This window comes from Falco peregrinus, chromosome 5 (assembly GCF_023634155.1).
Source record: "Falco peregrinus isolate bFalPer1 chromosome 5, bFalPer1.pri, whole genome shotgun sequence".
NCBI lineage: Eukaryota > Metazoa > Chordata > Aves > Falconiformes > Falconidae > Falco > Falco peregrinus.
The window spans coordinates 95,257,058-95,284,004 of NC_073725.1; the positions used below are offsets into that span (position 1 = coordinate 95,257,058).

A 26,947-nucleotide genomic window follows, 5' to 3' on the forward strand; every position below is an offset into this window, starting at 1 on the left:
AGTCAAGCTCCCTCTGGCAAGAAACACTTGAGCCTGCCACTTAAAACACACTGGAAAAAAGCATTCAAGACTATCACAGAGAAAGGCCTCCAACCAGTGCTCAAGTCTTTCACTAGCATTAAGACCAGTGTTTGGACACCTTTACAGCTGAGAAGAGAATTTTTCTTCTACTTTCTGGACATCTTAATTAATCTAACCATTAGAATAGCTCAAGTCTCACATGAGAAACACCCTCCCTAGAAAGGGGGAGGCTTTGCTTTTGATCCAGTCAGGCAGAGGAAGCCCATACCCAGTTCTTCCACCTCCTGGATAGAACCATCATTTTCACTCTTTCCTTCTCCCATTACAGAGTCACATTAAAGATCTCCCTCCTTCCACTGCACCGTGCTATAAGATATTTGACAACAAAGAGGAACAAGGTGCCCACCTTGGAGTAAGATGCTAGGCCACCAACACCAAGTGGTAGAGGATGCTTTCTCCTTCCTGAGTGCAAGACCTAGGGAAGAGGGGTACCATAGACTCCCTGGCCTCCATGTGGGTTATGTCACAACAGGGTGCTGCAGGGGCCACCACATTCAGCCTAATTCAACGTGCTTGGCTCTCCAGCCATACCCAGACACAATCCTCCAGTAGATCAGTAAGTGCTTCATCAACAGCTCCACCATGTTAGCATGCCAATGCTTCTTCCTACACCCCACCTATTTTATGTTTCATACATTATATTTCAAACATTATGTTTCTTAAATATCTTGCCTTGCAAGTGAGTAAATAGCTCTCCTCCTCCCCACCTTTACAGAGCATGTTCTTTTTTTCCAAGTAGTCACCGGAGTACTAAACCAGCTGCTGCTTTTGTACAAAAGCTAAAAATGATTCTATGCTGGTCAAAACTGCTGACATCAAACTAGTTTTTCATTTGAAATTCCTACATAATATCACTCACATTTGATTTAAACCTTCATTGAACACACACACTCAGATGCAGTCTGGGTCTTAAGCTGTTAGAAACTGATAAACTGCATAATGTGGTAGAAGGGCTTTTTACTATTCTTTTAGAAACCTGCATAATATCTTATATGAAAGAGTCTTGATCTCTGGCTGAAGCTGCTAGGTACTTCATGAATATAGACTGAATATATTAATCCTTTTGGTCCTTAAGCTACCTAGGCTACACTCTACTGCAACAAGAAAAATCATGAAAAGCTTGTATTAAAAAAAAAAAAAGTGTCTTACTACATATGTAAACTACAAAGCCAAATCTGTTTACTTCCTGCAGTTCATCTAAAAATATAATTTGAAACTTTTTTATTATTTCCATATTCCTTGAATCAGTTCCCTAGTCTAAATACATATCATTTGTATTTTCAGTCACTTGGTATTAAACAGATACTTGATCCACCAGCAGTTCTCACAAAACAACCCCTTGCTCCCCTCCCTGGGGTGAGGGAACACAGCTGTTCAATAATCCTCTTTTTATCTTCAGGCAGGACAGCACTCACCGACATGTCAAACTGAGAACAGCCACCTTGCTTGGATGACATACCCCAGAGCATGCCTGTTGTTCAGGACTCTTCAATGAAGAGCTAAATCTAAAAAAAAATTAAAAAAATATTTTAAAAAAAGGCTAAATCAACAAATTATCTATCACAGATTACCCGAGTTGCTGCTACTCAGGGCAGAGATTAGCAGGAAGAACAGTTGAAGCCAGAGGTGGCAACAGCATCCCCACCCACCAATACATTCATTTCAATCAAACAAAGCCAGTCCCCTCCCATCACTATCTTAAAACAGAGAGAAGCCATCAACCAAACTACAGTCACAACAAAGCCTGGCCACATCTGTATTCCAGTGGAAAAGGACTATCAAGATCATCTTAGCTCTTCGCCCTGTGGCAGCTCAGCAAGGCAGCAGCCTCAGCTCATTCTTGAACTTGCCTTGAAATGGTAACAAGCTGCAAACAAAGTCATTTTCCTGCAGGCCAACACCCTGGGATGCTGGCGCACAGAACCCTTTGCAGAGTGATTAAAATGGCATCCAAGAATGACCGTGAATTACTTTGTACAAGACATACACGTATTGTTGAACCAACTCAGAATCTTTCACGTGGCCCAGCTACAGTGTATTTCATATTTCTATCAACTATTGACATAATCTCATGAACACTGGTGAAGAATTAGTGGTACAGTACCATCTGAAAGGCCAATTTGCAAATATGGGCAAGACAGCCCTTACTGGATTGAAATAGACAACATGAGACAGCTGATCAAGACAAGCTGGAAGTATTAAGTGACAGTATTTTGCTACACACACCCCAGAACATGCTGCTCTTAACTTTTGGAAAAGGTCTTTTACAAATCGGATTCCGCTTCATATGTACAGATAAGACCTGTTGAAAGACTGTACAGGATCACTTGTTCTACAATATCCAAAGAACACAAAGTCAAGGTGTTATTGTGTGAGCCACACCATGCAGAAAAAGCCAGTAGGTCCCAGTCTAAACAAACAGGACAAGCAGGAAGTGGGCAAATGAAAAAAAAAAAAACAAACCCACGCCAAACAAACCAGCTTGCCCCAGGTCACGTAGAAAGTCTGCATCAGAACCAAGAAGCACACATAGCTCTCTTGATTCCCAGCATCTCACCTTCAAGACCATGCTTTTTCACTAAAAAAAACCCCAAACAAACCACACACAAAAATAAACAGACACAAACATCAAAACAAAACCTTAAAAAAGCACAAGGCATCGGCCTACAGCATTACTATCAAGAGTTATTCTACTTGTCCTTTCAGGAAGTAGAGCTACACCAAGGATCAACCTGACCCATGTGCTTAAGGTGAGGCCAGAAATCAACACTAGAACTTAGTGAAGTTTATGAGAAGTTCACCATTTGACAAGATCCTTCCTTCCATCTCATCGGCCTAGAATGGAAAAGACTCAATACCAGCAGCATGCCGAGAGACCATGCCACCACAAACATTCATAACACTTTTACAGAGATGCTACAGGGTATATTCCCAACACATACATTAAAAAAAAATGTTAGGAACACACTGTTTAATTCCCTTCACTGAACTCTCTAGCATCACAACACATACGCATCACACAGTTCACTTTATAGCAGCCAAAAACAGATGAAAGAATCGCATCCAAGCTATAAATCGTATCAACCCATTGCAATTAAACACATTCAAATTCTAAATCCCAGAAAACAGACTTCATAATGATACAACTGCTGACTCATCTACCACATACTCTATTGCTGCCCTTCAAATGTACTTCCCATTTACAAGCACACAGAAGCTACTTTAGTGCCAGTTCCTCCACTGATGGCACATTTTATTGACAAAATACAACTGAGCCACCCAAAGCAAGTTCAGCTACAGAATAACCTTTCACACAAGAAGTTAACCAGCTCCTCCATCCATTTGCAGTAGATTTAGATTAGCAAACACCACACAGACACATTCAGATCCTCTGAACAGCCTTCACGCCAGTTGACAGCCAAGGACAGGGTAATGTTACAGCAGCATTTCATGCTTTGAGTTAGAAGCAAAGCCTTCCTTACTCAGGAGAGGTCTGGATTCCCACTCTGCCACACTCTGATCTACCTATACCTTTTCTCCCCCATCTTCAGTTTCTCCTTTCCCTTGTCGCACCCCTCTCCTGCATTACAATTAAATTACAAAAAAAAGATTGTCTCAGTTTAAATAATGCTGTTTGAAAAAAAATAGCTGCCCAGTCTTCCCACAAACTTAAGTGCCACCATATGCATACAAATCTATCTAGAGTGCAACCGCTGGCTCTGGAGTGGCCACTTATAACAACCAGGCAGCCAAAGGAAGGATGTGCAGCCGCAATCCGACAAGTTTACCATCGAATACATACTTCCATTTGTAAAAACAGAAAACTCCAACATAAAATTACACTTCTTTTTTAAATGCAGATGTATAAAACCTTTACTCTGTATTTCTTATGGACGAAATCACAATCATAAAACATGCCAAGATTTGGAACTCCCCATTAAAGAAACTTGCTAGGAATAGAAAGTTTTATAAACTACTGTTATTGTCAGGCTTAATTCCGCAATTCTGTATTCCTGACAAGTTTGCCTGATCAAAGATCTTACAGTTGACCCCTCAGATTTTGTCCACAGATGTTTCAAAGTGCTAGTTTACTACCAGATGCTCCACACATCTGTCCAGCGCTAGCTGTCATACTCTCTTCAGTTTAGTCTGTCCTAAACTGTTCCAGGCACGGGTAGGAAAGAGGGAGAACATTCTCCCACAGACTCACATATAAAGCACACACCGTATCAGGCAGTCTGATGGAAGACGATAAATTCACCAACCTATCTGTACCATTGTAAGTCCCAGGCAGAGACTACTACAGCCAAAGCGCAGCCAAGTAGTGTTTGGAGTCAGACTGCAAGTTTCCAGAGAAACATTAGGCATCCACAAGTGCAAATACCTACCACATGAAAACAGACAAGGCTTTGCATTATCAGATCACACGGTTCAGCTCCATTCTCAGACTGAGAGCACGCACAGAAGAGGAGTGCCAGACACCGCAGCCACTAATTGCAGAAGAACGACACAGCTGCAACAGAGATTTATCCCTGCAGAAGGTGCTACATAGGGAAATTGTTTTAGCCATGGGAGGTTGGCTGACTTTTCTCAGACTTTTTAATTAACCCCATGCATAAGAATTCAGCACTCCCATCTAAGACCCTTTTACGGTTCATAGATCAAATCCACTTTGTCAGGGTGCACACACAAGTTGAAGCTACTACCACCCCAGATGAACTTTTTCTACAGCTCGGTTGGAAAGATCAAAATCTGGTCATTTATTCCTGCAGGCTAGGAACTGACCAGAGTTGCAGTTAAAAAGAGCACTCAAAAGAAATCAAAGCCAGATACCACATTAAAAAGTAAGAATGAATACACCACTTTCCCTGGCCAGAAAACCACGAAGCAAGAGAGGTCCCTGGGCTCACAGGGTAGCCTGCACCATCACAGCTGATAGCTGTGAGGCTTGTTCCCCCTCACCATGCAGCTGTCCTAGTTCACTTACAGCAAGCTCCGTTATTCCTTGCACTGCTGGTTTGGAAAGCACAGATAGGTCAGATGGCCTGGAAAAGAACTCATCTGTCCATCCCACCTATGACTTTTAGTTCACCTGCACAAAATCAAATTTTGGAGGGACTTTTTTACACTCTGTGGTAGCCATATGGTTTATACTTTTTTTTTTTTTTGTGCTTCACCTCCTCAACAAGATCACCTAATTAACAGCACAGTTCTGTGTTAGACCTGAGAAACCACTACAAAACTGCTTGCTAGTGTCTCATGAGAAAAAGATACTTCTGTTGGAAGAAGAGCGTATTATTAGTTGCTTTGCTCATCAACAAAAGATGATCAAAGCCATACTGATCCCTGAAGATACTGTACTCTATAAGCTACTACAGCTTTCTAAAAGATAAGGACTTCAGTCCAAACAGCTAATGCACAACAGACACCACAGGGCAGGGGAGTGTGGTCAGCCTCTGATCAGCCCAGAATTACTTAACTCAAATTTAGCTGGATTCATTTTGGAGCTGAACTTCCTACCTCCTTCCCCTTTAAAGGATACACTTCCTCCACCACCACGGAGTGAACGCTCTTTGTTACACAGCACTTCCATTCCCCCAGGGCACCACAATGCCAAAGACAGGTGACCTAGGTTAAAAGTACCTGCATGCACACAGACACACACACAAAAAAAAGCCTCTTTCCTTCCAACGCTACATCTTTCATGTGATGGGTCGGTGCTCCAGCCATTTTATTAACACATCAGATCTCACCACATTACATAGCTTTCCTTCTGGTTAAAACAAACTTCATTGAATGAAAACCAGTTGCTTCAATTCTACTATGAAAGATACAGTCAAAGTTATCAGCCATCACCATCCTTACCTGCAGAAAAACAACAAAAGAACTAGCACCCACCAACCAAACCTGCAAGAAGCCCAGCCCCTTTTTAACCTACCCTGCTACTGTTAGACTGATGAGTTTGTATTGCTACCAGCTGACAGACATACTGCCGGCTGAAATAAATTAGATGTTAATAGCAAAGATCCCTCTGGCATACTCATGTGAAACACTGTTTTCTAAGTCCTCAATTTTTCATTGAGGAGCTGTTTTCCAGCTTTGAATTTTATTTGTTACTATAGAAAACTATGACTAGGCTATTTTATAAATATCTGAGAGTTTATTGCTATTCTGACACTCTTATGAAGATTTCTTACAAAAATGCAAAGATTTGGTTAACGTTTTTCATTAAGTTCCTAAACAGGAAATTTACTTTATTATTTAAAAATTATTTAAGGATATATACAGGTGAAATTCCCACTACAAACATTTTAAATGGTTGGGAAGAAAATATTTATGTTTAACAGATGGCTATTTAGCAACTGCAGAGTAACTTGGCTCTAAAAGATCGTACCTCTCCATGTTCATATACAAGATATGTGCCTATAGAGATTATTCACCCTGACTGAGAAAGCCTGCCTAAGTGTTCTGTGAACCAACAGAGTTCTGCAACAATGCCTTGGTATCCTGTGTTCAGAGAACAACCCCCTTTAAGATGATACAATCAAGACTTCTGTATCCTGTGGAGTATTTAGCAGCAGTACTGCCAGATCTCTCACCAGTGGCTCTGCACCTAGTTCTAGTCTTTGCCACACACAGGCCCCTTTGAAAACTTATATTTAAACGAGATAGTCAAGACCTGCAGTCAGAAAGAGAGATCTGAAGAGGAAGGCCTTTGGTGCATGGAGCACAGCTCTGTGACTGAGTTGAAAGTCAAAGAGAATGCAGAAAGGAATAAATAATCAAAAGAACCAAAGCAGAAAGAAGCTGGTATGACTCCAAGAGGCAGGCACCTATTCTGATATTCCTAGAGCATGAAGAAAACCAGCCATTTATTTTGTTGTTTAAAGTAGATTTTGTTCTAAATTACACTTTTACATAGAAAGAAGTGCCTCATAATAACAGAAGTTTTTTATTGTGCCTGTGACTTTGATTTATCCCTTGTACAAGAGAAGAGTCAAAGTTGTATGGGTCCAGAGGAAAAAAACACCACAAAAACAGAGCAAGTTTGGGCATCACCTGATAGCTCAGTAATCAGAACAGTCACCTGGGCATGGAAAAGCATGTGTCAACATCCTGCCCCCAGGGCTGTTCAGGAATTTACATTAATCCCTCCCCCAATAAAATGTGGAGTGCAGACAGTCATTGACCAGAGACTGTTGTATAAGGATGTCCCAGCATCCTAACGTCCAAAGGCAAGATCCTGGGTGCAATAACTGCATGGAGAGAGGCCTGAGTAAACAGGGACAGTCACTCCTTGCTAAGATTCCCAGAGAGGTAAGTGATGCCAATGGAAAGTAAAAGTCTCTCTTTATCTCACATGTAAACAGTCTTTACCTGATGGACAACCCAGCATGTCTCCTTAGCTTCTTTACAAGTTGTTAATAAAATGCCACACAGGCCCAGGAGTTCAGAAAGGAGCACCTGAAGTCACAGGGACTCATTTGTAGGTAAAGATAAAGACTAAATATGAAATGCTCCAGAGGAGTGGCCCCAAAGGGAAAGGCTTGGCACTCAAAACTAAATGTATGATAGAAGAATTAGGATATCTTTTAAGTATATCTTGGGGAAAGGGGATGGAATAAAGAAAGTGTATGAGGAATATCAGGGAAAAAAAAAAAAACAATCCTGAAAAGCAAGTGCACTGGAGAGTAGAATTATCTTCAACACCTTAGGCAACTAAGCTTTGTCACATCTTTTCTGAAACTAGACTGTAAAAGTCTTTAGGTACTGAAAATAAGAAATAAAAAAGAAACTACCTGGAGAAGGAAAGAGAATACCAATTAATCTCTCTCATTTGCCATGTAATTCCTTGCAGGCAGCATCCTCGGCTTCCCAGATACTGCATCTGAGCCTCAGATCTGAGGTTCTGAATTTGATGTATTTTGTTTCCAAGGGCAGGGCAAATGGATAATTGCACACTTTTCTGCCACCAATGGGACTGAAACGGTTCAGTGAAACTTTAGCCCAATAAAACAGGAACCTTCCAGAAATGTTGAATTATAAGGAGGAAGGGATGAGATTAGAGGCAGAAATTGTCTGAAGAAGTCATCTAGTCCACCCCAAGCCATAGGGCTGGGCTCCATCAGAGGGAAGAAGGTGGGGAGGAGGGCTTTGAGAAAGCCGGGTGAGCTATTCCAGTGCATCGCTTACCTCTACAGCTACCCCAACACCTGGCCTCTTTCCCAATGGTCATCTAAATCCATGACTCCTTTTCCTAAGCACTACGAGCGAAGAGAACAGTCATGCCTCTCCTCAGCACAGCACCTAGTGCCAGAAAGCTTTCTGTTACTCACACTGATTTCATGAGATCTCTTCCACTTCCACCGCCTTGCTGCAATGGTTTGTGAGATCTGGGGGACTGCAGCGAGGAAGATCACGGTGGGGTTAGAGCCTGGGAAATCAGGCAGTGTGGTGCCCTGCATCCCTCCCCTCCACTCCCTGACAAGCTGGGCTAGCAGCACACTTGCCATGGAATCTGTGACAGGAACAGTCCTGCTCAAGGGAACAGGTATTTGACTTTCAGCCTGTTGTAACCTGCCGATACCATAACTTTGTTATTGTACTTTCCAACTCTGGACAGGGAAGGAGCAATAATTTTTGCAAGACTCATCTCTTAGGCTAATACTCTTAGGGCATCTCCCGAGCCCGTTTTACTGTATTGTAGCAATTGTTTGTTCTAAAGCTCCATCTCCTGGAGCCATGAAACTGACACAGAAAGGACCCGGCTTTCACTTGAAATACGGGTGCAAGTTAAGAGGAAAGTTTGCAAACATGTGAATCTTAAAGGGGCAAGATTTAAAATTATTAAAACGTCCCTGATTTGTTAGTTTAAAAAAAGAAATATGCTTTAATGTGGAAGGTCATCTCCTGATCTAAGGGAAGCCAATTTAATGTCTCAGTACTGAAAAGCAGGGTTTTTGACGGGGTTGCTGCAGCACCTCTGTTTAATGTCTCATCAAAGCCCACTGAAGTGAAGATTTAGGGCTACTTCCCATGCAAATACAGAAACGCAATTAGGACAGTTTTCCCCCCTGTAACTCATCTCGCCTTTTCACGGCTTTGACCTTCCCACCACCGGCGCTTCACAGCGCACCTCAGCGCGTCCGCAGCGGTGCCCCGCTGGCTCCCCGCCGGCCAGCCCCCCACCGAGGGGGTACTCTCCTTCTCCTCCTTCCTCTCCTCCTCCTCCTCCTCCTCACGGGGCGGAGCTGCCGACCGCCGCTGCCCCACCCGGGCGCCCGCGCACCCACCGCCTCCGCCCGCCCTCAAAATGGCGCCGGCGCTGTCGCCGCGCGTTACCGAGGCTGGAGCGCCCCCTGCCGCCCGCGCCTCGCGCCCGCCCCCGTTCTCGCCGCCGCGCGGGAGCGGCCCGTTCCCCCCGGCGGGGCAGGGCCCGGCCCGGCGGCCCGCGGGGCGCAGCACCCACCCACCCACCCACGCACACCCACACCCACGGCCCCCTCCGCGCCGGGAACGCCCGCCGGGGACTCCCGGGCTCGCTCCTCGCTGTGGCCGTGCCGCTCGGGAGGAGCGCGGAGCGCCCGCCAGGCCCCCGGCACTGCGCGGGGGGCGCTGCCGCCGCCACTGGCACCCCCGCAGCTGGCCGGCCGGGGTGCGCTGCTGCCGGGTGCCGAGCCGCCTGCCCAGCGCCTGCCGAGGGCCACACTCTGCCCGGGGCTTCGCCCCGTGTTCCAGCTCCGCCGCCCGCAGGTTTCTCCCTGTGGGAACCAGCCCGCACCGAGTGCTCTCTCTCTCCCGTGGCAGGACCCCGTCCCCCCGCCGCCGAGCCGAAGCGGGGCCGGGGTGAGGTGGGAGGCGGTGCAGGCTGGGCCGGGGTCCCCAGCGCAGGCGGCCCCCCGGCGCCTGGCGGAGACCCGCTCGCCCCTCAGCCCGCCTCTATGCACCTGATTTTGCTTCCCACCAGATTATAAAGCAGCTTGCAGAAGGGCAGCCTGCCAGCCCGCAGCAGAAAGTGAGTTGCTCAGCTGCGCCGGAGCAGACAGTCAAGAAACAAACGCTCAGGGAAAGGCCTGTGCCCTGTCCTGCTGGGGAGCTCCGCTGCCTCCGTCCGCCTGTGACCTGTTCAGAGGGGTACGAACGCTGGGGAGTGGACCAGGAAGACCCTTTGGGACAGCCATGGAGCCCACGGCAAGACAGGCAGCTACTGAGAGCCGGGCGGCTTTCCCAGTTCATTTCCCAGCTCTGTCACCGGTGCATTGCGAAGGCCGGTTTCACAGGCGTTCACAGAGCTCCTGCAAGACAGCCTAGGGCGTCCGTCTACCGGATTATTGCAAGAGACTGTAGTGACAGTGAGAGGTGAATGGTGCTGAACCTGTCTGAGAACACGAGTATCACAGGGAGGGATGGGAGCAGGCTCAGCAGCAGGAGCTGAGCAGCTGCGGTTTGGAGCTGTTGCCTGCTACGTGTCACGAGAAACCCACAACGACGAGCTGTTTCTGTTACACTGGTACCAACATCCCTCGCTGAAGGCCCTAACACACGGCTATTGCACTTTTTGAGTAAATACAAACTAACAAAGCAAAGCTAGAACTGCATTGTCTTAAAGATTGGGCCTTCTGCTTTCACTGGCCCAGCTCACTGTCCTCGTCCCCAGCACAGTTTAAGATCAGCTTAAACCCCACAAGTATCTGCTCTGGGTCCGGTTCTGTTCCAGACTGTTATTAACAAGACAGCACTGCAACATAAAGTGCCCCTGAGAGTACCGGCAGAGCACAGCAAAGGGAGAAGCGCTTTTAAAGGCCTTATGAAACAAGATGAACATTCAAAGAAATCTAAAGAAAAAAACCCAGTATGGGTACAAAAGCTTGTGCGACATAGCTGGAAGGAGACAAGAGTGGAGCAGTACACTTCAGGCAAAATTAAATATATGCCACAGGACATCATGGTTCAGAAACAACTTGGGCAGAAAACGACTTGGAGATTACGGTGGACCACAAATTGGATGCAGTCAAACATCACTTTGAGACACACACACAGCACAGGGGAGGCATTACTCACCCTGTTCAGGAGGCCCCAGCTGGCATGCCGAGTCCTGATTTGGATACAGCAATTTGGGGGTGAGGGACACAAACGGGAGCAGAGTGATGGCTCAGAGCAACACACGCTGTTGGGGAAGGTTGGGAGAACGGGGTTTATTAAGTTTTGCAGGCAGAAAACTGGAGTGGCAGGAGAAACAAACTGGGTTTCCAACGCACTAGAGCATTGCTAGTGGGAAGTCAGTCACCAGGCACGTTCTTGATAGGATGGAAGGGGAGAAGGTCAAGATGAGGAATGGCAGCTTAATTTGCTGCTAAGATGATTAATCTTAAATATTTGGTGACACCCTCACTGACCTGTAGTCTGTCCCAGCCGTGGTCTCCCTGCGGGGCTGCAGGGGGCCTGTCGGTAGGAGCGTGTCCCCAGAGCCAGTGGGTGAGGGCAGGCAGCGCTCCTCCCGCGGCCCAGCCTCCCCGCGGGGACCCCCCCGCCGCCTCCCCCCGTTCTCTCCCTCGGTGAACTCCTCGTTTCCCACCCGCGGGGCTCGGGCACGGCCCCGCACGGGGGCTCGGGGCGCCCTCCCGCAGGTGCCGCTGCCGGCCGCCAGGTGGCGCCATGGTGCCGGCGGGCGCAGCCCCGCGCCGCAGCCGAGCCGAGCGGGCACTGCCGGGACGCGGCCCCGTTACCGGGGGCACCGATCGCTCCGCAGCGGGGCTGAAGAGGCGGCCGGTGTTTACGCTGCTTCTCTGGCAAGCTGCAGCGAGCCGCCGGCGGGAACGCGGGTTAAGGGCCATTAAACACGCGAAGTTCCCTGTTGTACCGCCGCGGCCGAAAACGCGGACATCCCCTGCATCAAGTACTGCTCGCCCGAGCAGCTCTTACATTTGCGGTGTTCAGAACCCCGCAAAATTTCTCATCTCTTCACATGGTGACACGATCCAGCAATTACAAACTGGACCACAGAACGAGACAAGCCAGTCGGGAGTCGCTTACTCACGGTAACAATTTCCAAAGGCCAGAAGTAGTTCACAGTCTGTCTATGGTTTATCGCAATAAACGTGGATGGAGGAAATCAGCTTTCCCGAGTGACCACGAGGACAGAGGATCAACTTACAAATGAAAGGATGCAACAGCTTGCAGCAAACCTTGCAGATGAGTTGGTAAATAACATCCCGAAATTTGGGGAATGACTGCAAGTGCCTTTTTTACAGGCATCAAAAGATCATTCAGAACCTAAACATAATTGCCATTTCTCTCCACAGAAAACAGAACGTTCCCTTCCAGCTAAAAAACAGGATTATTTCTTAACCTAAAATTTTAAGTCTGCAGGAGATCAGTTGTTGGCATGAATATTTTTTGACAGGCTCCAGGAATGCTGGAAATAAGGTGCCATGTGTCCCAGAAGCTGTTTACAAATACAGCAACCAAGACAAATACACCATAAACTCGTGATAACCATCAGTCTGTGGGAGAGGCCCAGCGGCAGAATGATTCACTGTACAGAGGCACAGAGCACAAATCCATGGGCATGTGGTACAGCCTATATATGCAAATTTCAGAGCTAACCCCTTTCAATTAAACCATGCAGAGACTAAAAGAATATTATACACAAAGAATTTGCTGATGTGAATGTCCTTGAGGCAAACGAGGATGAAGACTTGCTCTGATTTACAGCTTACTAGTTACAGGAGAGTGTGTCTCTCATTGGAAATGGCAGGGCTATAACTGGGATGCCTCTGGTAACCCTGACCTCTTACACACTTGTCTGACTGAAAAACATCAACCTCAGACACATTGAGATGCAAGTAACCTTTAAACTCTTCCTAGAAATGCACTATATGAATAAAAAAATGCCAACGGATTGCAGAAGGGTGCTTTATACAATTGTAGTCAATAGAAGGCATTCATTTGAGGGAAAAAAAAAAGTTTTTAATTGATCACTGAGTTGCCATTTAATGATTACAACGGAAAACTCATATAACTAAGATTCTATCAGGCTTCAGCTCTGTTGGTTTTTTTCTCCCACATGCAATTAACAAAGAAGCTAAAAATAAAAGCTTAATTCTTTTGTACCAGACTCAGGACAATCTTGCTGGAGTCGTGATACAGCTTTTCAGTGAACTGGAGTAAAGAACAAGACACATACAAAATTTCTCACAGACTGAAGCAGCAGCAAAAGTATTTTTCAGCCCATGTCTCCATCCCCTAGGCTAAGCATAAACTGAAATGCAATTCCAATTTACTTCTCCAGGCACGAGTATTTCCTGCTGAATTTTTTTTTTTTAAAAAAAAAAAAAAGCAATACTCAGTGCTGCAGCCAGAGGTGCCTTAGCCATGAAAACCCTCAGAAGATGATTTAAAAAAAATAAAGTTTACTTTGTTCAAGCCTGTAATAGATCCAAGAGGATTTTTTAAAAGAAATCAGTTTGTTCTGGACCTGTTTAGCAATAAAAAAAGAAGTGATGATCCTTGGCCCAGAACTTCATGCAGTCTCAGACAACTGTAGCAAGGGCACAAAGGAGAGGAGGTGTTACAGGGAGGTGGCTTTTGCTCGTTCTGAGCTCCGTTTGCGAGACAAGGGGACGCACACCTTTCCTACAGTGTGCCCCTTGCACTGGGAGCTCAGCCAAAGCTCCTCCGCGGTCACTGGGCAGCACCCAGCCAAAGCCTCCATAACCCCAAGTACACGCCATGCTGGAAGGGCACCCCTGCAGCAAGCATTAAAGTAGTTCCAAAGGTTTAAAAAAAAAAAAAAAAAAAAAAAAAATCAAGGCTGACAAAGCATCTCAGGTCCTACAAGGGAAGCAACTTTTCTAACTATTTTTTCAAGTACCAAGAGCACAATTAAGGGCTGACCTTCACCTTGTGCTCTGGAAGGTGAATGCCATTACATTTTCTATTTATATTCTGGCCCCACGTTAACAGCATTTTTTAATAGGAAATACACCCAAGAGCACTACAAAGCACGTGCTGCAGGTTTCCCGGGGTTTAACCACCCCCTTCCTTCGTGGATCCAAGCAAAACAACCGATTCTGTCTGAGCGGCTGTATGCAGAAATGTGCTCTGGGGTGTCACAGAATTTCAAGCATCCAGATTTAGAAAAGTACGAGGACAGATTCAACACTACACCTCCAGGCACTCAGAAAAGCAGCTGCCTGTGTCTCTGGGGGTGTGCAGGGCCACCAACAGGACACAGCTGCTTAGAAATGCAGTACTTTGGGTTTGCTCTTTTTAATTCACCTTAAAAAAAAACACAGGATGGGGGATCTTCTCTCATTTAAAGTAAATGCAATCTTTAAATGTAGGCACGTTTAGTATTATGACACTCACTGTGACGTTAAAGCATGATTTCAATTTCCATTAGCCATTTCAAAAAAAAAATAGTGCAGATATATAAATGAATCCATACCTCAAAGTTCTTCTGCAAGTCCTTGCAACAGTAGCACTACCGCTGCCAAAACAAACATATCCAAAGGTCACAGGTGCTTAAAGAACAAGTTTATTGACAATATCTTCACAAATAAACAGTCTAAAGAAAATTTCAGAAATCTCTAAACTTAGAAATTTTAAAATTTTCTCATTGGCAAAACATTTTAAAAAAACCCAAGAAGTGTTAAGATGTCACTATATTTTTAAGCTTTCCTAATTTCAACATTTTGCTTCAGTTCTTTAATTTCATAATACATATCCAACCCTCAAGCACAATGAAAATGAGTCAAGGTACAATTTTCCTTCTGCAAGGGGATCTCTATCAATAAGATTATTTTTTTTGGCAAGCATCTCCCTGAATCCTGTCTGCTTAGAACTTGGTAAGTAACATGAGCAAGTAGTAACTTTATAAATACTCCAACTGAGCCAAATTATTCTGGTATTAATCAAAACCTAGATTTCCCCAAAACAATATGAAGCATACCATGTAGTACGAGAAACTATTAGCATGCATTTTAGAGGTCAGTTTTGTACTTCAGGTATGAGAACTTAAAACCGAAGAGGGACAATTCTGATAAAAATGTACTCCGATATTTCATAATATTAATATTTATTGCTTTATATGAATACTGTATTGAAAGCCCAAGCATTCAGTTTACACACAGAAATTATACAATTATATACCGTTTCACAATGGCAGTGAGCACTCATTACAATCTACAAAAATCTACTTTACAGAAATTTAAAAACTCTAAATATCAAAAAGGTACAGTTGAAGAAACAGGTATAAATTTGGCAGCCAGTAATTGTGACTGGGAGGTTGCAGCTTGCATGTCTTTAAATATGGGAACTGGAAAATATCAAGAGTTTAAAGCAGTAGTTTGTGCTTTGAGCTGGTTTGAAAAAATGTAACACTGGCTGTCAAAGTAGCATGTTCAAAAATATTTAGTTCACTTCCAAAATGTTATACAAATCATGGTGATTTCTATGCACCCCTAAACCTTTCAGGTGTTTAGCTCGGGTACATAACTACGGTCATGTAGTAATTCTTCCAATACAGTGGTGTGATCATACCGATGCCATCTGCATACCTTAGAATAAATTTGAGACTTCTCTACAATATTCACAATGCTCCAAGAAGCACTCAAAAAGGCAAAGTACCTGCTCATTTCTTCCAAGATATTTTCTTATCTCATTTTCAAACATTTCCTCTACAAAAGTTTAAGCTAATGTTTTGATTACAACGTTCTCAACATAAAGCACATTTTCTCATAAATAAATGAAATCCTTTCACTCAGGCACCTCAGAGGTATACAAAAGAGTTGTAATCCGAACAGTTCTCTTGGAATGTGTTTACTCTGGTGTTTTCAACAATGTTACTATTTCCAGGGTTTCATATGGGCCAGATTTCATTTGCTTTGTTTTCCAAAACAAAGTGCCTTGAGAGGTGAACTCAGTCTTTTCCTATAGAAAAAAGTATTTGCTGCATTTGTCTTTTATAGAAACAGAAAAATTTACCATTTCCCCCTTAGAACATGAGGGTACACATACGTGTGCATGCGTACATATATGTGTGTGTGAAATGTAACACATTTTAAACACACAACATAAGGTTTCATAGTGTGTATTCAAATAAAAATCTGGAAAACAGCATGAAACCCCATTATTTCACATGTCAAATGTTGAAACTGTAACCAAAATATGAAGTAACTGCTATAAGCCGTCAGAAAAAGACAAGACAAAAAGCTTTCTTGCTTACATACAACTAGGTGTGGTAATCTCCAAAAAAGTTGTCAAAATTATAATTACCTTCCAGTTTAAAAACTTTTATTCTAAATAAAAAAAACTATACACAAACCACTGATTTGACCAAACGAAAGTTCAGCGGTAAGCAGGACCTGAAGGAGCTGGTATTCACAGTTCTTATCATGTACAACTCTTTCAAGGTTCAATCCATGGAGAAGTTTATTTTACAACCTGCTTCTTTTTGTAAAACTAAAGGTCCACTTTATTACATAAAATTATTTATACAGTGTAAAACCAGAGCCTTATGGAAAATACTGCATCTAAGTATTTAAATTAGTCTTGCTCCATAGGTTCATCTGCAACTTCTGTGGCTTCGTCACTGTTTTCCATAGGGGTCTCTGATGAAATTTCTGGAGTTTCACTAGCATAGGACCCTAACTCTTCAGTTTCACTGCAGTCAGCTCCACTACTGGCAGATCCACTAATTTCACTGTCATCCGAGTGTAAATCCTTCTCTGCTTGTGACTGATCAGACTCCTCCATCTGATTGTTCTCCTCAGAGGTCTCTTCATTCACAGTTGAGGATTCAGTGTCTTTTTCTTGATCTTTTCTGTCTGGACCAACATTTCTGGGAGACATGAAGGACTCTAGAAACAGTGAAAGCACAGTATTACTAAGACTTTTTTAAACATATCTTAATCCTGCTATCAATTCCCAGCTCTGCTGAGCCATACTTCCCAACACAGCCAAAAACAGGAAAAACTGACAACCCTCGATTTTATTAGAAGATGGCCCAACTCATAAATCATTTATTAGCCAGCTCCATCAGGACAGCCAAACTACCCTAATATACCATAAAGTCCAGTATTTTTATTAAATAGGTAGCTTCACTTAATTAAGCTTCAGTGGATAAAGACACAGTCTAAAAAGTAACTTTTCCTTGCTTCCTCACATGCCTTCATTTGCCTTCAGGACCAGTCTTTTGGAAATGTTGCAAACATTACTGTTTCAAGTATACATCCACCATCATCTGGAGGAACATTTTACAAATACCCAAGCCACTAAAAAATTGGTATTAAAAGGCAACTTTGGAGAATACGTAAAAAATAACTGCAGTTAAGAGACTGATCTATTTTTTTTTTTTAATTAGGTACAGGGCCTGCCTTGGAGAGAGGCAATTTTCACTGTTCTAATAGGATCTAGAGAGACTGTTGTTCAGCCTCAGTGGAAGAACATAACTATATCCACATTTCAGTAATTTATATTATTAACAAAGACAGTCAAATGTAGATATGACATATCCACCTTCTGGAAAAGAGACAAGAACATCTGGTGATACCCTAAAGCTGGGATTCTCAAACTCTTGATACATCATTACCACCCCTGCATAATTTACAGTCTAGGAAGAATTTAAGTACCAGTTTATGTTTTTTTGAATAGCAATGTAGGACTAAAAAGAAGGAAGCAATAACAGAATTGCTAAATTACGCAAAACCCAAGTATGAACAAGCAGCTCATCTTTAAGTACAACTGGAGACATTCAATAATCCCAACAGCATTGGCCTCCGGCAAAGTAAATCTTAACTCCTTGGAAAAGGCACAGAGCAAAGACAGTAAAATCTGAAATACCTTCCTCCTCTTCCTCTGTACAGTGCTGTCTGGCACAAGTAGCATCTTTTTCTTTATCCTGAGGTGCAGAGGATGTTTCTGACTCTTCCCCCATGCCTAAAGAAACTTCACTGGAGGCAGTTTGGTTAGATGCATCTCTGGCTTCCCCTTCCTTGTCAAATTTAAGTCTTTTTACCTCATGTCCTTCTGCCTCTGCAGGATCATCTTCAGAATGCTTATTTTTTACTGGGCTGCTCTGAGCACCTTCCGATTCAGATGCTGGTGATTCACTATAAACAACAAAAGCAGCTGTAGTTTTTATTGAAGAAAAACATTCTGTATCTTGACACACTTAAAGTAGCAGCTACTTGAAGTTAAATGCTCTACGAGATGAGATGTAACAGTAGAACTCACTTATTACATAACAAAACATCAAAGCCATCACTCCTGATTGTCAGTGAAAACAACATGGTCAGGCTACTCTGGTGGGTCCAAATTACAGACAGGTCCTACTGTCAGAAGTGGTGGCAAATGTTTATGAAATATCGTATCTGGTTATAGCTTAACATCCTGACACAAATATGGCAACTGTGGATTTCTGAACTCCTTTGCTGGCTCTTCATTTTTACTGTACATCCCCTACGCTTACAAGATGTGTTACTGCAACTGTGGAAACTTGAGCTAAGAAGTTAGCTAGACAGCCCAAACAGTAGTAAATACACCTATCAAATCCTGCTGCAGATATTCGTACGTTAAGACTTAATTTTGCACACCTTAGTCATTATGTTTTAAAAATATCTGTAAAGTGAAAAAACTGAGAATAATAAAACCTCAAAATACATCACTCCTCACAAACCTGTGTTTTTTGTCTTCTGTTTGCTGCAAGCTTGATTCTTTATGTTCCGTGCTGTCTGGCAAACCGTTTGTTGTCATAGGAGTTGACAAAGAAACCTTCGGTCGATTTACTGATCTGGGAGTTCCAGGACCATTTACATTAGATCTTTAAAAATAACAATAAAAAGTTAACCCACCGTTTTAGTAAAGCAATTTGTTACTAATAGGCAGAAAAAGGCTACAACCTTGTTCTACAAGGTAACAGAACAAGAAGATCAGGTAATTTGCTGTTTCATATTGAATAAAAAAATCCTTGCCTACATGTTTGTAGCATGCAAACTATGATAAAAACCTGAATTAAAAAAATCCTGAACAATGAGGTTACAAAAAGATCAAAAAACCCCAGAGTACATAGTGCATATATTTGTGCCTCCTCTACCTTCCTTCCCCAATATCCCATGTCACACACCATTTTTAAGGCTACCCATTTAGTACCAGAATAGGTAATGATACACGATCTGAAGCAGCTATTTTCAGAGCTACCTTGCTTTTATCCAGAAAAAGCTAACTCCCGAAACTCAACTTACCTGTCAGAGTACCCTGGTGAATTTCCTGGGAACATAACACCATTCATCCGATTTAAACTATTGGAATTATTTTTCCTAACAAAAAAACAATGTTATGAATAAAGGAACTTACTGTAAGCTTGTTTACACAGAATCCCTCCCCGCAACTTAAATAGGCCCCCAGTGCCTGTCCTCGAGGAGTGACATATATTACACTAGGGAAACAGGCTACAATATGAATTTACAGCACACCTGTTATCGAGGGGTATCCATTTTTTTCCACCAGCAGCTATGGTACAAAGTAACGGCTTAGCGTTCAGAGATAATACTCAACTGTACCATATATCTGATTCCAAAGCAGTGTGTTCGTTTCCAAACTGTTACCTGTAACACTTGCAGACTACCACTAGTATTGACCTAGCTATTGATAAGGGAAACCTGAACTCTGCAGGAATAACAGACACACACGCACACAGTCTCCCCTCTACTAACAGAAATGTGAAGTTTCAAGAAAACAAAGGTGATACTTACTCTGAAGATGGATATACACAGCTGACAACCATGACATTCTGTAATAAACAACATATTAAGAGCTCAGAAACAGAAGCTTCAGCTCTTGACAAAACCCCAAAAATTAGAATTACAGGATTGTGGTTGTATCTGTTAAAGTATCTCTACAGAAAATTGGGTGGAACACTACAAACGCATGACAGATAGAGAAGAAGTATCTCTGCTCCCTCTTTACAAAGTCAGGCCATTAATTATAACAAAATATCAGTATTTTCTTAAGTGGGTTACTGTCATGACAAGACCAGCACATTAAGCCTCAGGCCCAAATGTTTCTGATTTCTAACCAAAATATCTCTGGAAAGCAAAGTACTCAGAAATGCTGAAAAACTTCTCAAATGCTTAAGAAAGCTCTATTTGTACACGAGCCCTGCAACTGAAAGTGTACAAGCATTATTAAACATTTTTGGCACAGCTGTATTTCAAATATTAAATTATTTTTGCCCCACATGAACAAGGGGCAGAAACATTAATTAATTCAGCACATTTTGCTTAGCTACCTCTCCCTCTTCAATCCCATAGCAAACTACATCAGTTTTAACAACTAGAAACCTAGCTTAAAAATTCAGTTTCTCTCTTCAAATCAATACTCAGCCCAATTATACAGGGGGGCTTTTAACAGAGTGCCAGCTCAATTAACCCAGATGAACTTGAGGGAGGGCTCTCCATAAAACCTGAGCTGTGGTTTCACAAGTCTCATTGTTGGCTAAGAAATGGCATTGTGAAATCCCTCTGTCCATTTTATTCCTACCTTAATTTGCAAGAATACACCTGACTGCATCTGCTACAGCAGTGAAAACCAATCCGTTTACAAGTTAACCTTTCTTCCACCAAACTGTCTAAATAGGAACCTCCAGCCAATTTTGCCATCAAGAAAATCCTACGTGGAACTACATCTTGATAGTCTTATCTGTTTTTGAAAGATCCCATATTCTGACATAAGCTGTAAAATATCATTAAATGACATTTGTATGCTTTTACAAAAGCACAGTCCTCTACCCAAAATTATTCAAATACTGAAATAAAAGACACTGGCAGGGGTGGGGGGGGTGGGGCCGGGGGAAGGGCCCTCCCTTCACCTACGGGATCTTATCTGAAGCCAAACATGGAATGACATACCTGGCTAAAAAAAATCAAATTATTTCAACTGATTATTTACTTCTAGCTTGGATTCAATCTACATAGTGACATTAGACCCTCCACAAACTACAGTTTCAGTACTGCACAGTAATTAGGAAACACAACAGTTACAGCCCTGAGATTTATTCTTGTGTCTTAGGTTATTTTAAAACTGCTTTTTGATATTAAAAGGCATGAAACAAATTCATATGCTTAGAGTAGCTATTAGCTATACTATGGCTATGAGCCACAACGAAACCATCAGACCTCTGGGAGTAATTCAGAGGTTATTTAAGTGGTAGTTGTGACTGTTTAGCCATGTTCTCGCTCGGAAAAATACATACCTTTTCCACACCTCTTAGAAATTTGTCTGTTCCTGTGTAATTCCTCCTAGGATCTGTCAGCAACTCACAGAGTCGCTGAATAGTGAAGGGGATGCTGCAATGAAATAGATATATGACAATTTAATTTTATTTTAATTGGTATGACTGTTAGGAAGCAACAACTTTATTGGTTTCTCCCCCTTATCAAGAAGGCAGAAAGAAAACAGTACTGAAATTTGTTATCGTCAGCAATATAGGGTAGTAACTCAAGCCCTTATTTTCCCCCACATCTCATACACTGAAGTAACAAAATCACTGTCTTTTGTGCTCACCGCCACAAAATACTTGAAGTAGAATCCTAAATACATCATCTCACAACTCAAACAATTAAAACAATAAATAGGAAATCAGATCAACAGCAAAATAGTTTAGTAATGTATTTATTATTCAAATAACATAGAACAGAGATGGTAAGTGATTTAGAGCAAGTCTGAGTCATACACACTACAGCTAAAAAAAATTCAACTTGCGGTTTATTTCCCATTTTACAAAATACATTTACAGAAAAAGCATTAAATGTTGGAAATAGTAGAGCCATTACATTTCAGGTGTTACAAATACTCTATTTTGCCACAACTGGACAGTATACTTAGCTATCAAGGAACAGCTCAGTAAAAATAATTAAAATTCAGAGGAAGATACATGAATCCATAAGCACCACATTCACACATTGTTTTCTGACAATTCTACACTCAGTTTCATCCCTGCTTAAATGAGAAACTGACCTTTCAGACAAGCAATGCTTTACATACATTTACCAGTTACCTGAGATGTCACACTTTCGTTGCAAATTCAGTGACACATTTTAACAAACTTCTGACAAAACAGTAAAATACTGTAAAAGTCACTTCAAAAAGGTAATAAAGAATCATGCATTTTTAAAGTTAACTATTTGAAGTTGAAACCACATAAACACATCAAAAATTCATCCAAGAAAAGTATTTGATACAATACTTAAGGCCATTTCTTGACTGGAAATACAACTGATAAACCAAAATCATATCATAAAATCATAGAATGGCTTGGGCTGAAAGGGATCTTCCACAGCGACATCAATACACACTTACATGCATGTGTGTGTGCCCATATGCCTATACTGTAAATCTTGATAAAAATTCAACTTCTATTATTTTCTGAGGAACTCTGTACACAGTATCATCAGCCTATTTCAGCAGTTAATACAGTATCTATCTCAAGCTCAGTTCATTGCTAAAAAGCCACATCTTAAAGATGCACAGATCTGCCACTGTTTCAGTGCGCAGGTCAGCATAGCTATGATGACTCATACTATATGACACTTCAAGTAAAAGCAAGCAGTAATCAGAAAGAGTGACCAAGCAGAAACAATTTAATTACATTTTTCAGAACTGACTGTATATTATGTTATAGAGGAAGTTATAATCCTCAACTGGAGAACTGCACAGAGGTAGGCCACAATGCAGCCACCCTTGGCCCTAGTTCCAACACAGCTACCTTATAAAAAAAAAAAAACTACACACAGATTTATCACATTTACCCTGCTAGTTAATGCCTTCCCTTGCTATTCACCCTGAATTACACCACTCCAACTTATATTTACTTGACTTCTAAGAACAAAAAGATTGTGAAGTTGATCTCCATCAATCAGCTGTGCAGAGTTATAATACAGCTGATGAAGTATTTAATATATTAAACACTTGCAAAAAGTAACACTTTAAGATGATGGTATTTCTAAGAGATTTGTTTTCACATGTTATTGCTCAAAAGCAAGTAAAACGGCAGGGAGAGAGTGACTCAGTATCCAGGCAAAATACATTTCACCTCCCTATTTTGACCCAGAAGCATCTCCTCCCCCATCCCCAAAATTTGCTAAGTACAAACCAGCACAAACCAGGAACAAGTTTTCCTTAAAATTCTTTTTATTACACATAGAGTCTTAATAATGATGGCACCACTGTCCAGCTTAATTTCCCTAAAGCTTCCTTCATATCAATCACATAGTGCTGCTATTCAGCAGGTTTTGGTCAATCCGTAATCTTTCATGACACCCAAATTCTTCATGATGTTCAGCTCCTGTGTAGTGCCCTCTTTTAATGAGATTTCCAGCCCTAACTCACAAAGAATTTACTTGACCCATTAACTTTTCCACATAGGTACAGTACTAATTGTACCTGCTGTTTCCCCCATTGATGGCCATTTTGGTTTTGGGTTGAAAAGTGCATAATTAAAGAGACTTTGTAATTTTTTAATAGACTGTACATTCAAAACCAATTTATTTCTCAGAAACAAAAACAGGCAGAATGTAAATTATTTTTCATCAGCCAGATCTGTAAAACGTGCTGGAGAATCACTGTCTGGCTACTTTGTATTCAGCTGTACCTAACTGCACACCTGGAATACTAATACATGAAGTACTTTGTGAACATCAACACTGTTCTAGGTACTTGGGAAATCAGTACACTCAAAGTGTGTAGCCTGCAACTAGCTCCAGAAGTACAAGCTGTCTTCCTATTTGACTTTCAGCTATGAGGCTCAAACAAAAAGCAAACCTAGCCCATTTCCCTCCAAAATTTTCCACAGTAAACTTCATTTACTGAGCAGCAGATGGCACCAAGTGTCACACTATCACCCTTTGCATGTAATCCGTTCAACATTTGCAAGTGTTTTTACTTGACAAAACCCGAAGTTCACTGCACCCTACAAATTCCTTTCCATAAAACTATTATTTTAAAATAGTCTAACAATGCGATTTTAAAATCGAAGTACTTTGAATTGGTGTAAATCTATACATGAACACCAATGTAAAACTTTGTGAGCAGTATGAGAATAGATCTTATATGCTTAGAAATTTAATTAGTTCAGTACATGAGCTGCATGAATAGTCCTAATCTGCCTACTTAACCTAACCACTTAAAATTCTATACAAACACACTCAAAACTGCACTTCCTAGCACTACAGTTCAGAAAGAATTACAAACTAAAAATTCATCATATGGACAGGATTCAAGAAGGATATGGGAAAGTTGCATATAAAAGCTTTATTAAATTATGGCAAAACAATACGCATGAATGGAAATCTGGATGATGATTATGTTTAGTTTATTCATGCTGTCAAGACTCCTGTCATCAGACATTCCCAGTAACTTACCTTGGAACTTTCTGCTTCACTAGCAAAGTATAAAGAAAATAGAAAGTCTTTTAGAAAGTCCCTACTCCAAAGCAATTCTAAAGTACAGCATGAGAATCTGGCTCTGCAACGTGAAGTAAGATACAATAACATTAAAACAGCCAGTTTGTGCTTTCATTAAAAGGCACATCATCTATACAGATCCCAGAACAGAGGTCATTCTTAATTCGTTACTTTGACTTTTAAGTTTAAAAAAAATGAGCTAGTTTTCATGAACTCTTTCCCTCACTCTTTTGAGCAAACACCAGTAAAAACATCCTATTAATGAAGTCACACTGACATCTACAACTCTAAATAAGAAGCCTTAATATACCCAATCGCACGAAATAAAACCTGCTGTTGTTACTTTTTGGACCACCTCCACACGTTTCAGCTTTCACAACCGTATCATCTCTGTAGGGATTGTAGGATGTATTAAATAAACTCTTCTACAGTCCTAGATTCTGAAACATCCTGATGTATTACTTTAAGGTAACTAACGCATGCAGTTTGCTTCCTCAAAAACTGGGTGGTTCACTTGGAAGTATGAGGAAGTTGAGCACTCTGAAGTGTTACAGCAATAGATGAAAATAGCCTGGCCACAGAGTAACCTCCCAACTTGGGTCACCCATGGGTTTGTTCGGTACACTTCGGTACAACAGAAGGTAACAGCAGCCCATTCATGAGCTGTCTCTGTGTGAGCAAGTTACAAATTTTGTGGGCAGTGAAGCATTAACAAAAAGCTGGGGGAGGCAGGAGACAGGCAGACTTGGGCATAAAGGATAGGTTTGTTTTTAAGTTCCCTTAGTGAAGTAGCCCAATATAAATACTGGGAAGCTGAGAACAAGCTGAATTTCACATTCTTAGAAGTATCCTACATAAGAGGAATTGTGGCGAGTGGGGGAGGAAGTGAAACCTGACTTATGAGAGAGATTTAAACTGCAAATAGATTAAGCAGTATGGAACAATGACAATAAAAATTATTAATCTAGCTTCAAAATATGATACTAAGAATGTGTTAGTAGCACCTGTAAATCTGAAAAAAACAAGGAGGTAAGCTTTGCAGTATGCCCATTTATTGACAAACTGAGAAAAATGCTGAAAGTCTCTCAAGCAAGCATTGAGACCCACAGGCAGGATGACTCAGCTTACGGTATGTAATCTAGTTTAAAAACAAGAAAAATACTATATGAGCTAATAAGAAAGGCACACCCAACGGAAGACCAACAAAAGTGTCAGGAGCTTTATTTTAAAGGAAACAAAACTTCCACAATTACAAATCCAGCAAAGGGCATACACTTTAGTCTAAGACACTGTCAGCAACAGATCGAATACCCCAAGTCTCAATTAGTAATTAACACTGGAACTATGAACTTGAATGCGGCCCAATTTAACAATTCAAACCCAGGAACACCTTGCCTCCTAGTCACACCATGTTTATCACGGCATTACTTCCCAAAAAGCTACTGAACTGCCCCCAAAGCAATTAAGAACTAAACACCAAAAGACTTCTTTCAGTTAGGCATTTCAAAATACATCAAAAGAAATCTGACTTTACTATTTCACCTGCTAAATGCAGATTGTAATGCCATGCTTCATTGCACTGTATTACTTAAAAACTAAATACATATTGAAAAAACTGAAGTGCCTGACATGTCACAGGATGTCATAATTCTCATTCAAAGACAGAATAATGAAGTTAAAGTTCTGAAACTACTGTAGAGAGTATTTCCAAGGTATGCATTTGCTTCTGCTTTTCTATTTCAGGAAGCAAAATGAACCGTCACAGATAGAGAGGACAAAATACTAAGTTAAAATTTGAGAAAGTATTTTTGTTATCCTGATTTCAGAGAAAAAACAATACATACCCATTAAATCCAGTGACAATTTTCAGGATTCTTTCTTTCATCTCTTCAAAGGGAATATATTCCACATTTGGATTGGGGGGCCCCCTTGGTTCAGGAGCTGAGGTTCTGAAATCATCCATTACTTTCTCCAGTTTGAAAATAAAATAGCCTTTAAACTGAGACCACTGAACCCTGCATAAAACACAAGAATGAAGACATATGCAAGTCAGCCCTAAAACCATAGAAAAACAGCATAACTTCGTGTTTGCGAAACAACATTCATGCTGGCTTGCCAGCCCTAAGATAAATGAGGCAAGTAATGCAGTATTTTTTCTTCCTGAACTTAAAACATGGCAATAATTTAAAAAATTACAGTAAAACAGTATTACACAAGTCAATTGCCATTAACAACAGGGTAAGCCATTTCCTTAATTACAATTCTAACCTAAATGCGAAACATGCACGCATTCTATACAATTTACCAGGGAGCCTACACACCACCTGAACTTTTCACTGAGCTCACAAGAGAAGCAGGGAAAAAATAAAAGAAGAAAATGTGTTTCAAGTCTGGAAATCATACAG

The 26,947-nt window shown here is 41.7% G+C and overlaps 1 protein-coding gene across 1 annotated transcript in view; it reads right to left on the bottom strand.

Annotated features, from left to right (window-relative positions):
* Window positions 1–14,602: 14,602 nt before the first annotated feature.
* PPP4R2 (protein phosphatase 4 regulatory subunit 2) overlaps window positions 14,603–26,947 on the bottom strand; it is a 32,723-nt gene continuing 20,378 nt past the window's right edge. Inside the window, exons 3-9 of the mRNA XM_055805319.1 lie at window positions 26,387–26,557; window positions 21,335–21,428; window positions 19,836–19,873; window positions 19,326–19,400; window positions 18,761–18,904; window positions 17,926–18,194; window positions 14,603–16,943 (exon numbers count right to left, since the gene is read on the bottom strand). Coding sequence (XP_055661294.1) covers window positions 16,630–16,943; window positions 17,926–18,194; window positions 18,761–18,904; window positions 19,326–19,400; window positions 19,836–19,873; window positions 21,335–21,428; window positions 26,387–26,557 — 1,105 coding nt within the window. The 3' untranslated portion in view covers window positions 14,603–16,629. The remainder of the gene's footprint in view (window positions 16,944–17,925; window positions 18,195–18,760; window positions 18,905–19,325; window positions 19,401–19,835; window positions 19,874–21,334; window positions 21,429–26,386; window positions 26,558–26,947) is intronic.